Source organism: Cucurbita moschata, unplaced genomic scaffold (genome assembly GCF_002738365.1).
Source record: "Cucurbita moschata cultivar Rifu unplaced genomic scaffold, Cmos_1.0 Cmo_Scf00010, whole genome shotgun sequence".
NCBI lineage: Eukaryota > Viridiplantae > Streptophyta > Magnoliopsida > Cucurbitales > Cucurbitaceae > Cucurbita > Cucurbita moschata.
In genome coordinates, this window is record NW_019268526.1 from 2,954,505 (window position 1) to 2,975,008 (window position 20,504).

Sequence of the window (20,504 nt, forward strand, 5' to 3'; positions counted from 1 at the left end):
TTTTTTTTTTTTTTTTTTTTTTTTTTTTTTTTTTTTTTTTAATTTTTAATATCAGTACTTTGTGAACTATAACTCCTGTTATGGAAACTGGCGAAGCTTGATCTTGTAGGCTTGTGTTTGTGGAAATAAAGGGATCCGCTTTCGTTTTACACAACTTTTTCTGTAATAGCTTAAGTCCACCGCTAATATAGATGTAGTGAGATTTCATAATCCACCCCCCTAAGAGTCCAACGTCCTCACCACGGTGTCTGAGTCACGGTTTTAATTCATTCTCTTCTCCAACTAATGTGATATCTCAGAATCCACCCCTAATCCATCCCCTTGGCACAGTCCTCGTTGGTACATCGCCTGAGGTCTGGCTTTGGCTGCCCCTAATCCATCGCCTTGGCCCTGCATCCTCGCTAGTGTATTGTCCAGTGTCTAACTCTAATACCATTTGTAACGGCTCAAGCCCCCTCTCCGATCAATGTTGGATCTCACAATCCTCTCCCTTGGGGGGTCCCAGCATCCTCGCTAGTACACCGCTCGCAGATATTGTCCGCTATAACTCGCTATTTTCGCACTCTTATAAGTAATGCTTCGTTGACTCTCCCACCAACCAACGTAGAATCTCACCAGATTAGATTAAGCCAAATATGAATCTTCTATTTGTATTCCAATATGATTTAGATGTATGAGTACAGGAAAATTTTCCATCTGAGAATTGACTTGAGAAAGTAAGCACTTAAAGCTTTCAATATCCAGTTTGGTGTGCACTGGATTGCGTCTTCTTCAACAAAGCTGCAAAGTTCTTCATCAGCTTCTTCTGCATATAGAACTAAAGTTCCTGACTTGTCCTTGTCTTCCTACTCCTTACTGAATGAATATTACTGCAATATCTTCCTGCAAGTAACAGGTTATCAACAAGAAAGATCTATGAAAGTGAAGCAAATAGAATGAAACGCAGTCACCATGACTCTTCTTTGGATTTACGGTGGCACAATCACCAAGAACATAGACACCATCACATCCTTCAACCCTTGGCCACTAATCTAGAAATCAAATAAAAACTAGCCTCAACCTTCAAATATAAAGTAAGTTCCCCTAATCCCAACGCATGCTGAGATCTGCAAATGGCGTTCTTTGGAATGATATGAATTTGATAACCATGGCACCTATTCAGCTCATTCCAATGAGTTGCTTAAACATGACCACTGGCTCTCTGAAACAATGAACAAAGAAACCACTTCAATCAATCCTGATAAACAACCCAGCTACTTCCAGGTACTGCCTTAACTCTCCTCTCTTTCATTTCCATTCTCAGTCTTTGAGCTTCCTCATGCCTCCCTACACTTGCATACATTTTACCCAACAGCACATAATTGGCAGCATTCTCAGGCTCTATATCAAACAAAGCCTTCCCTGCAATCTCCGCCAGCTCTAACTCCCCATAGTTTCGACAAGCCCCGAGGAGGGCGCCCCAAGCTTTAGCCGTCACCCTCACTGGCATCTCGCGGATAATCTCATATGCCTCGTGTAATCTCCCTGCTCTGCTCAATGCATCTACTAGACAAGAATAATGGTCGCTGCTTGCTTGTAGACCGTAATCTCTCTGCATACGACTGAAATAATCCAATGCTTCATCAGCTAACCCCACGTGACTACAAGCCTTCAACACTCCTATGAATGTAATCTCATCAGGCTGCACTTTACACAATTCCATTTGTTGAAAGATGTTTAAAGCAGTTCTAGCCTCCCCATGAAGAGCGTATGCTGATATTAAACTGCTCCATGCGACTACATCTCTTTCGTGCATTTTATCGAACACATTGTGTGCATAATTGAGACAGCCGCATCGCCCATAGGCCTCAACAAGGCCACTGCTTAACTGGGGATGACAACCAAGATCATTTCTCATGGCAAAACCATGAATTTGTTTAATCAAGTCCAAAGCCGCAACTCCAACACTTGCAGGTAATAAAGCAAGAAGGGTAATTAAATTAGGCTTCAACCCACATTGTTGCATCTTGCGATAGAAAGCAATGGCCTTGAATCCATCATCCAACAACCCTGCAATTATTGGATTGAAGGATGAAGTATTGGGGGGCACATCCATAGCTTCAAACAACCGGAGAGCATCAGGTAACATGTTTGAGTGCGTGTATAGTGATAACATGGCATTCCAGGCGACGACAGTTCTATGAGGAATTTCATCGAACAGCTTCCGTGCGAGTGGAACGGACATGGATTTGCCGTACATGTCAACTAGGGCACAGGCAACAAATGGGCTTGAGAGGAGGGAGGATTTAGTAGCGTGGGCATGGATGGCAGTGCCCAAATGGGGTCGGCGGATGGCGGTGCAGGACTTGAGAACGAGAGAGAAGACGTGGGCGTCTAGAGCAAGGGCTAGTGAGGCCTGCATGTGGTGGAAAAGAGCAAGAGCCTGCTCGTGGTTGCCATGGTTGGCATAAAAGCTCAATTGCTTAGTGTAGGAAAGCAAGCGTAGATAGTTTGAACCCATCTTCTTTAACCCCACAAACACGAAAAGCTCTGTGCTTTCATAGGAAACCAAATCACAGAGCTCTGAATTTCTGAAATTTTGTTAATTTCATCTCTGAAGAACAATTCGTTATTATGGTCATCCTCCGCACCTTTAAACAAATTCAAATTTGTTATCGAAAGATTAAAAAATCAAATCTTTAATTTTTCCTTTTTCTCAATTTTCGGTAAAAAACAACAATAAATTCTAAACTCTCGTGACTTTAGCTTCTTCAAAATGCTTCATGCTAGAAACAATTTTCTTTATTTATAAACTCATAATCATTCTTATTAGTAGACATAAAATTTTTATTCATCTACTAAAATGCAATATTGGATAATATTGTTATGATCAGTATCTTAGGAACGGTTAAGGGACTATATTTAAAAAAAAAATTAAGATTTATTAAAAGTAAAATTAGAAGGGACAAATATGGGGAAAATTTTCATTCATTGATTACAAATATCAATAACGATCGTAATATATTTTTTAACATTAATAACATAATTAAAAAAATGTTAAGTACAAGTAAGCATAAAATGGAAACTCCGAAACTTGTGTAAGCTTCCCTGCCTGTTGTCTGCTAGCAATTTTATGGTTCTTGATCATACACAGGCCGATCAAAACAGTTGATCATACACAGCACTTTCAATCGATCTATAAGAGAAACACAGAAGAAAGAACAGATGAAAAACAAGGAATCGTTGAACATCAATGAATTTGGGTATATTTTGGGAATTTGATGCTGTTATTTAACTCCAGTCTCCTTAAGTAGGCGAGAAGAAGCTGATGACAACACATAATTTCTGAGTTTTTTCAGACTCCATACCCACTTTAGCTCAGGAACGAGTATAGTTAAACTCAAAACAACAGAATAAATATACAGAGAGAAATTAACAGTTAAACGATAGACTAAATGTTAAAACTTTCTAAATTGAAACCTCTGCAAAATCCATATAACTCAAATAAATGTTGGTTCACCAAGTTGGTTCTCCCTGAAGCAGGGTCTTGGCTACACAACATCTCAGATAAGTTATAATGAGTCTTCATCGGCTTCGTTCAAATTAAATAAATTTACTGGTTCACCAAAGAATAAGAACCCATTGTGACCTCAGTTGAATCCATTAAAATCATATGAACATAGCTTCACCAAGTAGGTTCTTCCTGGAAACAGGGGCTTGGCTCCACAACGTCTCAGACAAGACGGATTAAGTCATCATTGGCAAAATTAACCCTTCAAACTAAAATGAATGGTTAACCTCCAGAAAACTAAATTCGACTGAAAATTTTAAACCATTAAATTTAGAACAAGGGTAGCCACAAGAAAGCTAAATCAGAACTGCCAATAAAAAAAGGCAGCAGGTACGATATCTACACTCAAAAAAAGGGAATTAAGGAAAACTTTGAGGGTGTCGAAAGCTCAGATGATTTGTAACAGCTTATCGATCATCAAATTCTGAAGCAGAACTGGCGTTAGAAGCTGAAGTAAAATCCTCACCGCTAGACTTGAAAAACAATAAATAAAAAATAACAGCCAACAAAACAATGATAGAAGAAGATGGCTCATATTAAGAAATTCAACCATTAATTTTAAGTTTGCTTCATCGTTAAACCTCGGAAGCGCGGATAAATATAAAATCATCGCCCACGACTCTTCAATATCACTAAAATTCAGAAAATTGGATAAAAATTGGGATTCAGAATATCTATAGCGGAAGTTTTTAGAGGCCCCCACGTGAACACCGTCGAGTACTAAATTTCGGCCTCTATGACTAGCTTCATTCCCATATTCATAATCTGCAGAAACAAGCTAAAGGTGTAGTGAGGCCGCCCCAAAAAGAAGATGCAACATTACATTGTGGCGTTATAACCAAGATAAAGGAATCTCGCCGTTATTTTGACACAGATCAGCCGTGGAAAAGAGCAAGGCCGACCTGCAACACTAAACGACACCACTCTAGCACGAGCAATGGGGCTATCAACTTCACGTAGAACATCAGGGAAGCCCGGGGTGCATCGTGCAAGCCATAATTGAATCGAAATCAATGAAAAACAAAAACAAAAACAAAAACAAAAACAAAAAGACCTTATGCTGGTTTACATCCCCAGCTCCACGATAAACCCTAGATCATCCTCGCCCCGGGCGCAAACTTATTCGATGATTTAAGGGACTTCGCGTTCGTTTATATAGGCTACTAAAGCCCTAGCTACTCGGATATCTCCAATTTTTCACTTGGGCCATAGCCCAAGAGAAAGCCCGGCCCGTCCGCACTTCCAATAATAATTTTAAATTTAAAAAAAATCTAAAAAAATATTTTAAAAACTTTTAATAATGTTTTAAAAATACTCTCTAATTATATAAAATTATTAATATTCTTCGATTTAAAAAAATTAAAAAATATCTTTATATTAGTATTATATTTTAAAAAATACTCGTTAAATAAGTAAAATTCATTTTTATTAATTTAGTGATTATTAAAAAGAATTAAAAATTTATATATTTTTATTAATTTAATTTGTGAGAGAAGCGTGTACTGTCGGGTGGGGTTAGAAACGGATGAAACCAGAGAACCCCAACAAAACATGGAGGCAATTAAAAATTCAACTCTGCACCACAGCTTCCTTCCTCGCTTTCCAGTGATCGATCGCAAGCAAAAATGGAGTTATTCTAACCGAACCTTAACCCTATCTCCATCTCCATCTCCCTAATTCATACATTCACCGCCTCCACTTCGGGATCTGAAATACCCACCTTCAGTTTTTCAACTCCGGAACTGATCTGATTCAGTTCATTGCTCCAATTCTTTTCCCCCATTCAAGTCAAAACTCTGTTTCGCTCACGATCGGAAATCCAGCCAGAGAATGAGGCGGAGGCCCCCGGATTTCCGAAGGCCTGTCAGGAGAAGATTATCCAACGCCTTTTGGTGGACTCTGTGTTTTGTTGCGGTTTTGCTTTTCGTTTTCATTCTCAGTAAAGGGAGTCAGATTGAGTCCAGGCCTGTCTTAATAAAGGTAAAGATCTGTTTCTCTTTCTATTTTTCTCCACCGATTTTGCTTATGTTTCTGGAGGAAATTGTGGGATGGGATTCAACTAGAATGTCGATTGCCGGTCCTGAATTTATTATTCTCAGCTACCTTGTGTAGGTTATGGATTTGTGTTGATGTTGTGCTAATTTGACAAATAGAACTGCCATCTACGATCTAGCTTTGCGTCGTGTGACATCTTTTTGCTTTTCCTTTCTGATCTGTTTTGAAGTAACTTTATATTTGATCTTCCGTCTCTGATCATCTGCCTTTGGAGCTACTTTGTCTCTTGGGACACTGGAAAAATGGCTGGTGAAACTTAGTACTAGGTGATAGAAACCAATTCAAGAACAGTAAATTAGAATTTGAAGTAATTTGAGGAGCTTGTGTGCCTCCCACTCAAACAAGTTCAAGCAAAAAAAAACTATGTAATTGCTTTACTTTCTGTGCCCCAAATTACTTGCTCTCAATACTTACATGGCCCATACTTCAATGTGGCATCTTGAGTTTTAACGACGTTTGTATTTGTTAGAATAATTTGCTTTCCATCGAGTAATGCTGATCTTCCCATTGTCTATAAGCTTTGGCTAAGTTAGGCTTTCGAATCGTTACTGTCTTACTGCTACATCGACAACAATTTGCTTAATTTTGATCTTTTCTGCACCATTATGTAGAGATCATATAGCCATGAAAGAATTATGGAAGGCCTCAACATTACTGAAGAAATGTTGAACCCCAGTTCAATTGCACGGCAAATCAGTGACCAAATTTCTCTAGCAAAAGCATTCGTTGTGATTGCAAAAGAGAGCAGCAATCTTCAGTTTGCTTGGGAATTAAGTGCCCAAATCCGGAATTCACAGATCCTCCTCTCAAATGCTGCAACAAGGAGAGCACCTCTGAGTATTACAGAAGCAGAAACTGCAATACGGGACATGGCACTGTTGCTCTACCAAGCCCAGCAACTTCATTACGATAGTGCAACCATGATCATGAGATTGAAAGCTAAAATCCAGATTCTTGATGAGAATGTGAGCTCTGTCAGTGAAAAAAGTTCAAAATATGGACAAATTGCTGCTGAAGAAGTCCCCAAAAGTTTGTACTGCCTTGGCGTTCGCTTGACCACTGAATGGTTCAGAAACTTAAATGTACAGAGGAAGTTTAGTGAAAAGAGGCAAATAGATACGAAACTTAGAGATAATGATCTCTACCATTTCTGTGTTTTCTCTGACAACATCCTGGCCACTTCAGTTGTTGTCAACTCGACTGCTTTGAATTCAAAAAATCCTGATAGGATTGTTTTCCATCTCATAACTGATGAGGTCAATTATGCAGCAATGAAGGCCTGGTTTTCAATGAACAATTTTAGAAGGGTGACTGTTGATGTGCAAAAGTTTGAGGATTTTAGCTGGTTAAATGCTTCCTATGTCCCAGTACTCAAGCAACTTCAAGACTCGGATACTCAGAACTATTATTTTTCAGGTAACGGCGGTGACAGTCGGACTCCCATCAAGTTTCGGAATCCAAAATATCTTTCAATGCTCAACCATCTCAGGTTTTATATTCCAGAAGTTTTTCCTGCTCTTAAAAAAGTTGTGTTTCTTGATGATGATATTGTGGTCCAGAAAGATCTTTCTGATCTTTTCAGCATTAATTTGAATGGTAATGTAAATGGAGCTGTGGAGACATGCATGGAGACCTTTCACAGATATCATAAGTACTTGAACTACTCCCACCCCCTTATCAGGGAACATTTCGATCCCGATGCGTGCGGATGGGCATTCGGGATGAATGTCTTCGACTTGGTAGAGTGGAGGAAGAGAAATGTTACGGGCATCTACCATTATTGGCAGGAAAAGAATGTAGACCGGACACTATGGAAACTTGGTACGCTGCCGCCTGGACTGCTTACATTCTATGGATTGACAGAACCATTGGATCCCTCATGGCATGTGTTAGGATTGGGCTACACAAATATCGATCCTAAGGTGATTGAGAAGGGGGCTGTGCTTCATTTTAATGGTAACTCGAAGCCATGGTTGAAGATTGGGATAGAGAAGTACAAGCCCCTTTGGGAGAAATACGTTGATTATACTCATCCTCTATTGCAAAGCTGCAACTTCCATTGATTATATGAACATACATTTGTTTTCCACAGGGAAGATTGTTGTTTAAGGACATCAGTAATTTTTCAGGACATCGAGCCACAGGCGTGCCATTATAACTCAACATCAAGTATGGCACGTTGCTGTAACATGAATATTCGAGTATTCGGTTTCCTGTTGTAGCACAGATCCTTGATAATAGATAATTGCTTCTGTCCTTCCTTATAGGTTAGATTGAACAGCAGCAGAAGACCATTTTTCTTGTGCCATTAGCAGCAATTGTTCCTCTCTATGTATCAGTAGCACTCACAACTCCCAGGGATGGGCATCCTAACTTATTTGAATTTGGAAGTTTAGTTCTTGGGAGGTTTACACTCCCTGTTGTTATGAATTGGTGGATGCATTTTCAATTCCCTTCCTGAAATTTGGCTGTTTATTCTCACTTTCACTCGTTCCTCCTGCATGATTTCGAGTTGCTTTTCTCTCACGTTTCTTCGAGAAGCGTTTGAATATTTAGATCGAATTCTGAACACAAAAACATGTTCTTAAAACAGCTATTTGTGAAGCTTGTAATATGCACTATACATCTTTAACAGAAGCCAACGATGACTTTGCACTCAAGCTAAAACCCGTCGGTTGATTCAAGAAATGAACCCAAAAAATGGCGTAATTGGAGAAAGCATAAAATTAAGCAAAGTGGTAAGTAGAGAGGTTAATTGAAAGAGCTTACCCTAACGTAGGTCTCAATTAAGTTAACTTAAAAAATTTTCATCTTTATTGCTGATGTCAGATACTACAACCTGGATACTTCATTTTATTAGTACAACCGAGAAAACCATAAATTATTCTAATTGATAATATTAATCTGGATACCTCCCAAAAAATAGATCTAATTCCACTTCACGCTCCAAATTTTTGATAATGAAATCAATCCGTCTTGGGCGAAAGAGAGGATACCTCGATCGGGGAAGAGAACGGGGAAATACGGAGTTAAAAATCTCTCCATAATAGACGTATTTTAAAACCATGAGGTTTACAGCAATACATAACAGGCTAAAAATCTCTCCATAATAGAAGTATTTTAAAACCATGAGGTTGACAGCAATACATCTATTAACAGTGAGCTCGAACAATATCTATTAATAGTGAGCTTAAGTTATTAGAAATGGTATCAAAACTAAACATTGATTGGTGTGCTGAGAATGAAATATTCTTTATAAGTGTGTGAAAATCTCTCCAGAATAGACTATACATATGAAACATTCCCTATAAATGTGTGAAAATTTCTTCATAATATACTATACATAACCGGCTAAAACGGGCGAGTTATTACAAATGGTATCAACAGTGAGCTTGAGTTATTACAAATAGTATCAAAACTAAACATTGGGTGGTGTGAAAGCGAGAATGAAACATTCCCTATGAATGTGTGAAAATCTCTCCATAATAGACATATTTTAAAACCGTGAGATTGACAGCAATACATAACGAGCTAAAACAGACAATATCTATTAACAGCGAGCTTGAGTGGTGTGCCCGCGAGAATGATATGTTCCTTATAACTGTGTGAAAATCTCTCCATAATAGACCTATTTTAAAACTAAAAGGTTAACAACAATATATAAAAGGTCAAAACGGACAATATCTATTAACAACGAGCTTGAGTTATTACAAATAATATCAAAACTAAACATCGGGTAGTGTACCAGAACACTAGGACCACAAGTAGTAGATTGTAAGATATGACGTTAGTTTATCTAAATTTTTTACCTTAATTTATATCTATGGAATGTCGTGCCAATTGTCATAATATATGTTTCGAAATAATTTATAAGTTTAATTATAAAAAAAATAAGAACATCAAAGTTTATAATGTCAATGGCAATAAAGATGTCACGGTCTCATACTAACATATATTAATTATGTTCATGTAGATGACAGGTGGCGCACACCCAGTTAGTCCACCGAGGCAGCCGGCGGAGTAAAAAAACGATACCGGAAAATCCATCTCCGAATAAATTCAAATTTCTAACCGTCTCCGTTTCGTTGCGATCTCCTCTCATGGCGATTCAACGTTCTTTTTTGTCTTTTGACGGAATCCTCAAGGAACAGAAAACGATTTATCCGATTTTGTTAAGTGATCTCTCCTCCCTAACTAACTCCTCCCTTTTCCCCTCCGCCATTCTTCTCAACAACAACACACACACACACACACACAAGGTTCACAAATCCCTCATTGTACTTCCGATGAAGAATGTCAATGAATCACTCGTTTCCGATCAGCTTCACAGACCCAGAAGACCCAAATCTCGCGAAGTGAGTTCAAGATTTCTCTCGCCGGCCTCTGTCACTGACGCCGCCGCACCCTCGTCGTCTCCGACTCAACCTCTGTCACCCACTCACCGGAAATCAAGATTCAGTTCATTTGATGCTCGTAAGCACCGAAGCCAAGATGGGTCATTATTCGTTCATGGACTCTGGCCTTCTTCTAAGAGATTCGATACTCTTGCTGATCATCTCGGAAATGAACGATTCAAGGATGAAAAACCCACTGGCAGTAATGGTATTCCGTTCGTCGATAAACAGAGAGATTCCCGGGAGCTGAGTAATCTCGAATCGGAAAAGGAATGCGCTAAAGAAAACGATAAACCGATTATTGGGGGTTCTTTGAGATACTGCGGGAAAATACAGGGGAAATACGTGAGCTCTTCGTCGTCGAAATTGCCGGTTCAGAGTTCGGAATCTGGGAGATTGTCGGTGGATGAGAATGCTCTGTTTGGAAGATCATCAAGACGGCGATCGGAAAATTTCAAGAACAGTTTTGACTTGGACCCAGATGGGTCTCCGACGATGTTGGGCAAAATGCCGACCATAATCTGCCGGAGAGCCGGTATAATGGTCCCTTCGAAGTATATGAACGATGTACCATCAAGAAGGCTTCAAAGGGGTTCTTCAGATTCAAGCGTCCCAAATCCTGTTTCATTAGAGAGTTCGCCAACAGCGAAGAAAACTCATGGGAAAACCCCAATTCAACGATCTAATTCAATCTCCGGACATGGGAGTTCCACGTCGCAGTGGGCATTATCGCCTGGACGGTCAGGGTCGCCGCCGATGTCAGTGGAGAGCAAAGAAAAGCCGATGTCGTTTTCTAGTTTAAAACCTGTAAGAACTCCATCAAAAGCCGCAACGGGTATGGAGAAGTTGCTTAACTTGGGATTGGACTTGTTCAAGAGTAGAAAATCATCGATTTCCATCACATCCCCAATTGGGTTTGCAGTATCAGATAGCGTTCATCAACTCAGAGTGTTTCATAATCGACTGGTGCAGTGGCGTTTCGCCAATGCTAGAGCTCGTTCCGCCAGTGTAAACTTGGCTAGTCTAGCAGAGGTATAGATTCTTTAATATTGATTGAAATATGATGTGGGTGAACTCTAAGAACAGGGGCGGCGCTTCTTGTTTTGAAACTTCGCAGAAAAATTTGACGATTGCCTGCTATGATATCGCTATATTGCAGCAGTCTGTGCAGCAAAAGAAGCTGCAGCTACAGAAAGAAAAGCTTCAATTCAAGTTGAATTTCATTGTCCATTCTCAAGTGAGTAACTCTCCCCCGCACTTGTGGAATAACATCGCTGAGAATTGATTGAGTTTGTTTTGCAGCTGAAGCCATTGGAGAGCTGGGGAGGTATGGAGAGGCAACATTTGGCTGCAGTTTCAATGACCAAAGATTGTCTGCATTCTGTTATCTGCAGGGTACCGCTGATCGAAGGAGCAAAGGTAAAAGACACGTTAGATCTCATGATGGTATGATATTGTCAAGCTCTCGTAGCTTGGAGGTGTATTCCTTACCTATAAACCTATTATCATTGTCCCTAAGTTAGCCAATGTGAGACTTACTTCCAACAATCCTCAACAATTCTCCCATCGAACAAAGTGCAATATCGCCTTCCCGAGGCCTATGGAGTCCTCAAACAGTCTCCCACTTAGTTGAGGCTTGACTCCTTTTTTGAAGTCCTAGAACAAAGTACACTCTTTGTTCTACAATTGAGTTAATAAAGTACCTACAAGTGAGTCTTAGAACAAAAGTACACTCTTTGTTTGGAACTTGAGTCAATAAAGTACACCCTTGGCTCGACTCCTTCTTTGGAGTCTTAGAACAAAGTACATTCTTTGTTCGACACTTGAGTCAATAAAGTACACCCTTGACTCGACTCCTTTTCTGGAGTCTTTCGAAGAAATTACATGACACTTGAGTCAACAAAGTACACCTTCGGCTCGACTCCTTCTCCGGAGTCTTTGAACAAACTATACTATTTGTTCGATACTTGAGTTAATAAAGTACACCTTTGGCTCGACTCTTCTCTGGAGTCTTCGAACAAAGTACACCCTTTGTTCGACACCACTTTTGACTACACTTTCGAGGCTCACAACTTCTTTATTCGACATTTGAGGATTCTATTGACATAACTAAGTTAAGAGCATGACTCTAGTATCATGTTATGAATTACGGATCTCTATAGTAGTATGATATTGTACACAAACCCAAATCATTTTCTTAATTAGCCAATATTGCGACTCATTTCCAAGAAAAGATACATAATTGGCTGTCTCTCTTAGTTTTCTAAATCTAAATCATAGCAACATACATACAGATTGACGGCGAAACAATGTCGATGGCATTGAGACAAGCCTGTGATCTGTTAGCGTCAATGAAGTCAATGATATCAGGACACGCCCCACGGGTAATAGCCAGCCACCCAGCCACATAATACATTTCTGTATGCTCATAATAGAACTGTGTAACGAGTTGGTAATGAACACAGGCGAAGGAAACTGCTTGCTTGCTGTCAGACTTAGCCAAAGTGGTGATTCAAGAGAGATTGGTTCTAGAGGAAGTGTTTGAACTCCACAAAGCCATATCAGTACTAGAGGTATGAACAAGAAGAAGCCCAGAAGCCCAGATTTGTTGATTTGTGTTAATTTTGTGTTGATTTGTTGCGTGGCAGATGGAAGAAAGGAGTTTGAAATGTGGGATTATCCAAATGAAAACAGAGCAATATCATCATCATCATCATCATCATCATCTGCAGCAGCTACAAGAACAAGGCGAAGAAGCTTCCAGGGTTTGATTTTGATTGATATGTTGTGGGGCTCAGGAACATCATTCTGATTACGTCTCTCGTTAATTAAGCTATGTAGTGAATAAATGCATCCGGGTTTTGGCTATTCCATTTTGAGGAGATGAGTACAGCAGTGAATGCCGGCCTCTGGATGAAATGGCTGCTCATGTAAACACTATTCATTCAGCTTAAACTAATTAATTTGGGCTAATATTTTTGTTTTTTTTTTTTTTAAATAACCGAGTCGAGTATTTGGTAAGACGTTAACTCTACTCGACTACTCGAGGGAAGACCAAAAATGAAAGCCTACATAGAACATATGCTATACGTGAGCTTACATTTCTCAAATGAGCGTGGAAACCTCTCCTTAACATACTATTTAACTCTCTTTGAGAGAAACTCCAAAAGAAAAGCCTACCGAGAACATCTGTTAGAGGTGAGCTTAGGCTCCTACGAATAATATAAAAGCCAGGTCTCGAATGGTGGACTTTCAAGAGAGGTGGACCTCAATTGGAGAGGGAAATGAAGCATTGGACATAGAAACAAAGAATTATTATTATTAATTTTTAATAAAAATATAATGGTATCAATTATTATTTTAAATATAAATCTAACCTTTAAACAATTTTTTAGACTTATATAAAATTGAAAATTCATAAAGTTATTAAACTATTTTTTTTAATTTTAATGATCAAATAAATATTTAAATTTCAAATACTAAGTAACTTAACCTTATTTATATAATTTTCGAACAAAATTTGAGAGGTTTATGCATTTTTATTAAATATATTAAAAATATTGTTAATTTTTTATTTTTATTTGAAATAATTTCAACCAGGCAAATAGCTCCGCCCATTAAATTCAAGGTGATTAATTAAAATAGTTATAATTACATCTATATTTTGTCCGATTATTTTTAATTTTATTAGAGAGATTCTTTTTAGTTATTTATATTCGGATTATATATATATATATATATAATACATATATTTCGATTATTTGAGACTCTGAATTAAAGTCAAAATAAGCTTATTTATTAATTAAATTTTGATAGGTGATTGAACTAAAAAATATCGAAATTAGAACGAGAGAGGAAAAAAAAAATTAAAAATAAATAGAGGGAGAGAAAGCGAAGAGGCTTAAAGCGACGTCGTCTTATCTCTGCTTGTCATCTTGTTGAAGCGGTCGGGTCTATTTCTAGCTTCCGTTCCGCCGTATCAGCGTCATTGATCTCTCTTTCTCTCTGTAGGGAAGAAAATCTGAATCCATGGCTACCTTAGCGGCTGCCGCAGCTCGTCAAGCCAGAGCCCTAACTCGAGTCTCCTCTCCTCAGTCAGCTGCCACTCTTATTCAAAGGCGCGGTCTCGCTGGCGCTGCTGGTAGGTTTCATCTCCCGATCTCATTTTTATTAATTCAGATCATCTGCTTGGACTTATTCCAGTTTCGGTTTCGTTCAATATTCTTTGATCTCTGGATTTCTTGGAGTTTCATTCCGAAATGGGAATCGTTGTTGTATATATTTTTCCCTAAGTTCTGTTTTTGGCTCTTTATCATTTCTAAGGTAGGCATTAATCGAGGGATCTTGAGAAGGTGCGAATTTATTTAGTTTTTGGAATGTATTTTACCTAATTAGAGAACTAGATTTATAAGAGGAGATTTCACTATTATTCTTTGATAGCGAGGGTTGTTGTCTAGGATCGAAATGGGTATGAAATATACTGCACTTTGATAACTTAGCTCAATTAGGAAACGGAAGACACTGCATCTGGGATAATTAAAATAAGAAAAGGAAAACGTTGTTTTTGATTTGCAATTATCATATATTACCTGCATCCCACACGTAGTTGAGTATTTCATGAAGATAATTGTTATGTTTTAAAAGCATTTATAATTTGCAAAAGAATAGTTTGCTAATTTGAAAGATATATCATCACCAAAAACTTAATTTTCAGGCTTTTTCTGCAAGATTACACTCTATACATGCATTTGAAATTCTCTTGTATTTCCTTTCGTAATGTTTGTGTTGGGAGAAAGATGAGCAAATAATCAAACATTAAGGGAAGAGAAAGGAACATCAAAAGATGAACAAACGATCTTTTTGCTTGTAAGTTTGACCCTCTTTATTGATATTTGCAGACCACCATGGACCACCGAAGGTTAACTGTTGGTCAGATCCCATGAGCCCATCTAAATGGAAGGAAGAGCATGTGAGACTTATTTTTGCATATGAAACTACTATCGTCTTCTTTCATTCTTTTTCCTTTTTGTTCTTCCTATTTGTTCTTCCTATTTGCTATCATCAAGTAGTGAGGATTTAAGAACCAGACTAACAAACATGATAACTTTTTTGGACTTTCAATCAGAATATCTCAAATTTGTGACCTACTCGACAAAGTACTTGATTTTGTTGTTTAAGTGGTCTTTTTCGTACTCCATATTTAATATAGTCTCATCTACTTGTAGTGTTGTATGAGATTAGTCTTATTAATTTAGCTACAAATTGGAATTTTTGTGTTCGATTTAGAGCTAAATGCAGCTGTTCGGGTTACCATATTAATTGTTCTCTTTGCTTTGCTTAGGATTTGAAGTATGAAAATTCTACTACCTTAAATTAAATAGCTTTTTTTTTTTTGCTTTGAAACTTATGAGTCTTATATAGAATGCCCTCTTCTCCTTAAGTATTCATCTCGACGTGGATAATAAATAAACAATGACCTGATTATCATACTTGTGCTTTATTTTTTATTTAGTTGTTTATTCCCGACTCTTTCAAACAATATTTACTAATAAGAAAATTGAACTTGTTCTGAAATTTGCAGTTTGTGATTGTCTCATTATCGGGATGGGGCCTACTCTTCTTCGGAGGTTACAAGTTCTTTACCGGGGGCAAGGGAAAGAAGGATGAGGTACTTCTGCTCTTATTTTCTGTGCGCTTATTATACCTAAACACTTGCAAGTATTTACAGGTGCTTTTAAATGAATATTATTTGGCAGTCATTGATTGGTTTTGACTCTTTTACAAGATTAACTTCTTAGAACAATTTGTTTGTGCCTCTTATTTTACTAGGTTAACTCCTTTTCTTGGTTGTACTTTCATTTTAAGTTTATCCATTCGGTAATTGTTCATGAAGTGTTAGAAATGGGAAAATGTTCTGAAATACACGAAGACATAATTCGAGTTCTAGGACTTATTTTTGTCAAGGAAATTAGATTATTACACTTTGAGGCTCCTTTTGTCACCTTCTTGGTGAGACTCGGGTAATTATACAAGGCAAATGTTGAGTGTACAATCGCTATCTCGGGGCTCGGCTGGATAATGAAAAGCATTTTCCTGATTTCTCTCTTTTAGTTACATTTCATGGTTTTAGTTTAATGGATCATTTGGATCTTAATACATGGAGCATTTGGAACTCGTAGCAAGATGTAGCTGGTGCAATAATCAAACTTGCACATGTATTTTCTCACAGCAAGTTTACTAATTTATTGGCCTTTGTTTTCAGAAACTTGTGGAAGCATCACAATGAGCTGAGCTGTGGAGAATTTTCCGATTGTTCTGAAGTACTCCCCGTAATAATGTATTTCCTTGGACCCTCATGCGTCTGTGGTGGAATAGTTTCTCAGACTAGTTTATGATCCTATCTTGTAGCTTCTTCTTGACATTTTGAGTATTTCATGCACCGAAGTGTCCTATATCTAATAATACGATTTTACAGACATTTAAGCCCCAACAACTCATTCATTGAATTTGGGCACTTGTGGTTCCGAGTTTGTGATTGATCAAAGGCATCTTTGAGTTAAAAAAACTCAGTTAATTGCTTTCTTTGGGGTGCGATTAAAATAACGCTTGATCACAACTAGAACGTCAGGATTGCAACTCCATTAGCCTCCTATCAGTCTCCATTTTCTGGGTTCGGAGCGAGTACAGCGATGCTTTCATGTCTTCGTTGTTCTTCGTCAGTTACTTCGATATCTTTTCCCCTGTTCATCCAAAACAAGAATAATACAGAATGAGTTCAATTATATCGGAGACGGAGAAATAAGGTGGCATGCATGGAAGAGAGATATGAGAGTTGTCTTTGTAGAGGAGATACGAGGAATGGAGATCTTACGAGGAATTGCTAGGAATGGAGATCTTACGAGGAATTGCTAGGAATAGAGATCTTATCCACCGTTAGTAGATTTTGTCTTTTTTATCCTATCGTCAGACTCACGATTTTAAAACGCCTCTACTAGAGAGGTTTTCATACCCTTATGAGCCCACTACTAGTTGATACCTCAAATATTGTCTCTTAAGGTTTTCTCTTTTGAGGGGATATTGTATTTTTTGGATTCTCTTTTGAGGTTTCCAAAAAACACCTTTTCCAAATAAATACTATTTGTGATAACCTAAGTTCACCGTTAACAAGCTTTTCCTTGTGGTTTTAAAGTGCCAGATGTTTTCACACCTTTATTAAAAAAAATGCGATTAGAGAAAAATCAACTATTAGTGTAAGAATTTAATTTGAACCGCTAAAATTGAATTAAATTCAAAATACAAAAAAAAAAGTTATATAACGTGGACAGTTTATTGGCCTTTTTGCATTTCGATGGGTGGGCTTACTCTGAAAGCCTTCGAGCTTCCCACCTTTCAAGCCCACCAAAAAGCTCTCCAATTTGGTAACTTTCCGGATACTTCGATGCCTCAAGAATGGAGTTTCTTTAGGATTGGGTGAACAGAACATCCGTCGTGGACAACAAACACCCTCGCGTCGCCAAAATCGAAGCCACCCAGCAGTCGCCAGGTAAAATCTATAAACAAAAAAGTTTCTTCTTTTCTCGTTAAATCAGTTTTCAAACACGACATCTTCATTTCTTCCCTCAATTTTGAAGAAACCCACTTGAAGTGTATGGCTATGCCGAGCCCTATAAAGCTGGCCTAGACGCTGGCAAAGAAGATACAAAATGGGTAGGCCTTAAAGCTGGTTTCGAGGTCGCCCAGCAACTAGGATTCTATCGAGGGTGTGTGGACGCGTGGAATTCTGCAATTCGAATCCAACAGAAACAGTTTCTGATTCGGGTTTGTAGAGATTGCAAGCGATTTGCGCCATTTTGGGTGTCAAATCCGAGTGTAATGGCTATCCGAAATCGGCTTCAGATGGAAAAGATATTGAGTTTTGGTTTGATTTTTGTGAAGATTGGTGGAATTTCTGAGTTCGTTAGATGATTGTTTGGTCTTATATGTTATACACATAAATCTGCATCTTCTGACTACTAAATGATATCATTTTGTGCAGCCAGTGAGCTGCAGTAAAGAGAGAAATGTCAAAATTGGTTCTTGCTTGCTGCAAGGTTTACATTTCTGAAAGCAGAAACAAGGTTGCACTGGAGTCAATTGAACGAGCTGCCAAGCTCTTCCCTGATGCACCCATTATCAACAAGTTCACGGATGATGTTTACAACAGAGTAGGATATACCCTTGTTTCCAATCTCCCATTAAAGCCATCTGGAAAGCCATGTTCCCTCAGAAGTGCTGTCCTGAACATGATTAAGGCTGCATTTTCGTCGATCAACTTCGACTCGCATTGTGGCAGCCACCCTCGACTCGGAGTTGTGGATCATATATGCTTTCATCCCTTGGCTTCTGCTTCCTTGGATGATGCTGCTATGATTGCAAGGTCTCTGGCAGCTGATGTTGGATGTGGTCTACAAGGTATGCACTTCTTTTCATATCATACCACCACAATGTTACACTCTGGCTGTGTAAAGGGGAGGAATGCTAACTTCATAGGCATTTACATAAGGGTGTGGAAACTTCTCCCTAGTAAACACATTTTAAAAACTATGAGGGAAAGCCCGTAAGGAAAAACCGAAAAAGAATGGTAGGCTAGGATTGTCACAAATGGTATCAAAGCCAGACACCGGGCGATGTGTCAACGAGGAGGCTGAGCCTCGAAGGGGGTGAGACATGAGGCAGTGTGCTAGCAAGGATGTTGGGCCTCGAAGGGGAGTGGATTGTGAGATCCTGCATCGATTGGGGAGGAAAACGAAGGACACAGGCGGTATGCTAGCAAGGATGCTAGGCCTCAAATGGGGTGGATTCCGAGATCCTGCATCGATTGGGGAGGAGAACAAAGCATTTTTTATATGAGTGTGGAAATCTCTCTCTAACAGATTCGTTTTAAAAATTTTGAGTAGAATTCTGAAAGGAAAAGCTCAAAGAAGACAATATTTGTTACCTGCGTTGGCGTGAGCTTGGGTTGGGTTGTGGAGTGATGGCATATAAACTTCTGCTTTGAAATTCCCTGAACATTTTTCATGGGCTTCTTAAATGCCAGCGTTCATATGTTCATATGTTATATCATGTTTGCACTTGCTCTCTAAGAGTTTCATGGCTTCAATTGCTCTGTGGTATCATCATCATCCCTCATGTGGTGCTAATGATCTAAACCATAGCCTGCAGTCCCAACATTTCTCTACGGAGCAGCTCATGAAGAAGGAAGGAAGCTAGCCACAATCAGAAGAGAACTTGGCTATTTCAAGCCAAATTCCGATGGCTTACAATGGGCTGGAGGGCTGCAATCAGATCCATTGCCAGTGAACCCAGATGAGGGTCCAGCTAAAGCAAGTAAAGCAACAGGCGTTGTGGTAATTGGAGCAACAAAGTGGGTTGATAACTACAACGTCCCCATTTTCACCACCAACATCGCTACTACTCGTAAAATCTCAAAGCAAGTGAGCGAGCGAGGAGGCGGGCTTCCATCTGTTCAAGCAATGGCTCTTGCTCATGATGAAGGCGTAATCGAAGTGGCTTGTAATTTGCTTGAACCAACTGAAGTGAGCGGCAAAATGGTGCAGCTGGAAGTTGAAAGGCTTGCACAAAACGAGTGCTTAGCTGTGGGGGAAGGATACTTCACAGACCTCTCGCAGGAGGCTATAATTCAAAGGTACCTCAAATTGCTTTCTGGGTAATCTCGAGCATTACATTTCATCTATTTGTACATCATATATATCTCAAATTTCAATGTTTTGATCTTCAAAGTATGTGATTTTAAACATTCTCTGTAATCTTGATTGGTTCTTTTACCTTCTTTTTGAATGTTTATAATACTAATTCATCGAGCTTGAAGATGAACAATTCCAGACAACATTTGATGAAGAACATAAAGAAAATGAAGGGGGGGAAAAAAAAAATTAGCGATAGGATCGAAGAACAGATCCACAAAAGGTACAGATGAGGGCCCTCCATGATTTCCAGTAAAATGGGACGTGACAGAATCTGGTGGCGGTTTTCATGTCGGCTACACTGGCTCCGCCGCCGCACCTGGAGCAAATTCCAGGGGCCGGCCTACTCCGCCGTATCCTCCGCTTCTGATCCACCAGGAAGCAAAAGCAAACCATGGAGTTCTTGAGTAGACGAGCTGGTTCGGTGGGTTAGTTGGGAATGGCAGTGAGTGAAGTAAAGTGAGCTTATTTATAACGGAATGGAACGCGGTTAGTGTGTCGTAGGTTGAAACTTTTAAAGCTCCACCGTCCGATTTAAATATAATTAAAAAGGTCAACGTTGAAACACAGCTGGAGCTTTAAAACTATTGTCGGACGTCGGAAAAAGATATCTTAAATCTTGACTGTCCACGTGGCAATGGTAAAAAAAAATTCTGTCAAGAGTTTTAACCTTGGCAGTTGACTTTTTAACCCACGGCGGTCAAAAGGATCTCCGACTAAACGGCGGCCGTGACCAATGATGGGCTGGGCTTGAGATTGGAT

The 20,504-nt window shown here is 38.9% G+C and overlaps 6 protein-coding genes, 1 long non-coding RNA gene and 4 other non-coding genes across 15 annotated transcripts; 4 read left to right on the forward strand and 7 right to left on the reverse strand.

Annotated features, from left to right (window-relative positions):
- Nucleotides 1–624: 624 nt before the first annotated feature.
- Nucleotides 625–2,619, reverse strand: LOC111449013 (putative pentatricopeptide repeat-containing protein At1g03510). Of its 2 annotated transcripts, none has more exons than XM_023088837.1 (2): nucleotides 951–2,619; nucleotides 625–882 (listed from the first exon to the last, which is right to left on the reverse strand). In XM_023088837.1, the coding sequence occupies exon 1, from the start codon at nucleotides 2,498–2,500 to the stop codon at nucleotides 1,232–1,234; it is 1,269 nt and encodes a 422-aa protein (XP_022944605.1). In that variant the 5' UTR covers nucleotides 2,501–2,619; the 3' UTR covers nucleotides 625–882; nucleotides 951–1,231. The 2 variants fall into 2 exon arrangements, with proteins under 2 accessions (XP_022944605.1, XP_022944604.1); XM_023088836.1 differs by having other exon boundaries at nucleotides 625–826; nucleotides 857–2,619.
- Nucleotides 2,620–3,253: 634 nt separating this feature from the next.
- LOC111449145 lies at nucleotides 3,254–3,359 on the reverse strand. Its single transcript, XR_002711542.1, has one exon. It is a non-coding gene; the product is annotated as a small nucleolar RNA snoR97 (small nucleolar RNA).
- Nucleotides 3,360–3,626: 267 nt separating this feature from the next.
- Nucleotides 3,627–3,742, reverse strand: LOC111449136. Its single transcript, XR_002711533.1, has one exon. It is a non-coding gene; the product is annotated as a small nucleolar RNA Z278 (small nucleolar RNA).
- A 325-nt stretch (nucleotides 3,743–4,067) lies between these two features.
- Nucleotides 4,068–4,670, reverse strand: LOC111449026. Its single transcript, XR_002711519.1, has 2 exons — nucleotides 4,605–4,670; nucleotides 4,068–4,315 (listed from the first exon to the last, which is right to left on the reverse strand). It is a non-coding gene; the product is annotated as an uncharacterized LOC111449026 (long non-coding RNA).
- Nucleotides 4,078–4,165, reverse strand: LOC111449153. The gene has a single exon (XR_002711550.1). It is a non-coding gene; the product is annotated as a small nucleolar RNA U36a (small nucleolar RNA).
- LOC111449157 lies at nucleotides 4,400–4,542 on the reverse strand. Its single transcript, XR_002711553.1, has one exon. It is a non-coding gene; the product is annotated as a small nucleolar RNA snoR134 (small nucleolar RNA).
- Nucleotides 4,671–5,058: 388 nt separating the features above from the next.
- On the forward strand, nucleotides 5,059–8,086 carry LOC111448881 (probable galacturonosyltransferase 10). Its single transcript, XM_023088660.1, has 2 exons — nucleotides 5,059–5,530; nucleotides 6,217–8,086. The coding sequence occupies exons 1-2, from the start codon at nucleotides 5,381–5,383 to the stop codon at nucleotides 7,666–7,668; spliced, it is 1,602 nt and encodes a 533-aa protein (XP_022944428.1). The 5' UTR covers nucleotides 5,059–5,380; the 3' UTR covers nucleotides 7,669–8,086.
- A 1,789-nt stretch (nucleotides 8,087–9,875) lies between these two features.
- LOC111448626 (QWRF motif-containing protein 3) lies at nucleotides 9,876–12,770 on the forward strand. The gene is made up of 6 exons (XM_023088314.1): nucleotides 9,876–11,031; nucleotides 11,117–11,236; nucleotides 11,302–11,418; nucleotides 12,294–12,383; nucleotides 12,465–12,572; nucleotides 12,648–12,770. Exons 1-6 carry the CDS (start codon nucleotides 9,892–9,894, stop codon nucleotides 12,768–12,770), a joined length of 1,698 nt encoding a protein of 565 aa, XP_022944082.1. The 5' UTR covers nucleotides 9,876–9,891.
- LOC111448906 (formimidoyltransferase-cyclodeaminase-like) lies at nucleotides 10,937–19,897 on the forward strand. Of its 4 annotated transcripts, none has more exons than XM_023088688.1 (4): nucleotides 10,937–10,949; nucleotides 17,464–17,542; nucleotides 17,631–18,450; nucleotides 19,201–19,897. In XM_023088688.1, the coding sequence occupies exons 3-4, from the start codon at nucleotides 18,060–18,062 to the stop codon at nucleotides 19,707–19,709; spliced, it is 900 nt and encodes a 299-aa protein (XP_022944456.1). In that variant the 5' UTR covers nucleotides 10,937–10,949; nucleotides 17,464–17,542; nucleotides 17,631–18,059; the 3' UTR covers nucleotides 19,710–19,897. The 4 variants fall into 4 exon arrangements, with proteins under 4 accessions (XP_022944456.1, XP_022944457.1, XP_022944458.1 ...); XM_023088690.1 differs by lacking the exon at nucleotides 10,937–10,949 and having other exon boundaries at nucleotides 17,361–17,542; nucleotides 17,631–17,817; nucleotides 18,035–18,450; XM_023088689.1 differs by lacking the exon at nucleotides 10,937–10,949 and having other exon boundaries at nucleotides 17,342–17,542; nucleotides 18,035–18,450.
- LOC111448907 lies at nucleotides 13,929–16,564 on the forward strand. Its single transcript, XM_023088692.1, has 4 exons — nucleotides 13,929–14,140; nucleotides 14,898–14,968; nucleotides 15,581–15,667; nucleotides 16,262–16,564. Exons 1-4 carry the CDS (start codon nucleotides 14,029–14,031, stop codon nucleotides 16,283–16,285), a joined length of 294 nt encoding a protein of 97 aa, XP_022944460.1. The 5' UTR covers nucleotides 13,929–14,028; the 3' UTR covers nucleotides 16,286–16,564.
- On the reverse strand, nucleotides 19,784–20,172 carry LOC111448908. Its single transcript, XM_023088693.1, has one exon. It carries the CDS (start codon nucleotides 20,136–20,138, stop codon nucleotides 19,932–19,934), a length of 207 nt encoding a protein of 68 aa, XP_022944461.1. The 5' UTR covers nucleotides 20,139–20,172; the 3' UTR covers nucleotides 19,784–19,931.
- Between the last annotated feature and the right edge of the window lie 332 nt (nucleotides 20,173–20,504).

What these genes read in the sequence shown, in the direction of transcription:
- LOC111449013 (XM_023088837.1), bottom strand. Translation starts at nt 2,500, where the DNA reads ATGGGTTCAAACTATCTACGCTTGCTTTCCTACACTAAGCAATTGAGC.
- LOC111448881 (XM_023088660.1), top strand. Translation starts at nt 5,381, where the DNA reads ATGAGGCGGAGGCCCCCGGATTTCCGAAGGCCTGTCAGGAGAAGATTA. An exon ending in CCAGGCCTGTCTTAATAAAG is followed by an intron (nt 5,531 to 6,216) that starts GTAAAGATCTGT and finishes ACCATTATGTAG; the next exon opens with AGATCATATAGCCATGAAAG.
- LOC111448626 (XM_023088314.1), top strand. Translation starts at nt 9,892, where the DNA reads ATGAAGAATGTCAATGAATCACTCGTTTCCGATCAGCTTCACAGACCC. An exon ending in TATCAGGACACGCCCCACGG is followed by an intron (nt 12,384 to 12,464) that starts GTAATAGCCAGC and finishes TAATGAACACAG; the next exon opens with GCGAAGGAAACTGCTTGCTT. An exon ending in AAGCCATATCAGTACTAGAG is followed by an intron (nt 12,573 to 12,647) that starts GTATGAACAAGA and finishes GTTGCGTGGCAG; the next exon opens with ATGGAAGAAAGGAGTTTGAA.
- LOC111448907 (XM_023088692.1), top strand. Translation starts at nt 14,029, where the DNA reads ATGGCTACCTTAGCGGCTGCCGCAGCTCGTCAAGCCAGAGCCCTAACT. An exon ending in CTAAATGGAAGGAAGAGCAT is followed by an intron (nt 14,969 to 15,580) that starts GTGAGACTTATT and finishes TGAAATTTGCAG; the next exon opens with TTTGTGATTGTCTCATTATC. An exon ending in GCAAGGGAAAGAAGGATGAG is followed by an intron (nt 15,668 to 16,261) that starts GTACTTCTGCTC and finishes CTTTGTTTTCAG; the next exon opens with AAACTTGTGGAAGCATCACA.
- LOC111448906 (XM_023088688.1), top strand. Translation starts at nt 18,060, where the DNA reads ATGTCAAAATTGGTTCTTGCTTGCTGCAAGGTTTACATTTCTGAAAGC. An exon ending in TGTTGGATGTGGTCTACAAG is followed by an intron (nt 18,451 to 19,200) that starts GTATGCACTTCT and finishes CATAGCCTGCAG; the next exon opens with TCCCAACATTTCTCTACGGA.
- LOC111448908 (XM_023088693.1), bottom strand. Translation starts at nt 20,138, where the DNA reads ATGGTTTGCTTTTGCTTCCTGGTGGATCAGAAGCGGAGGATACGGCGG.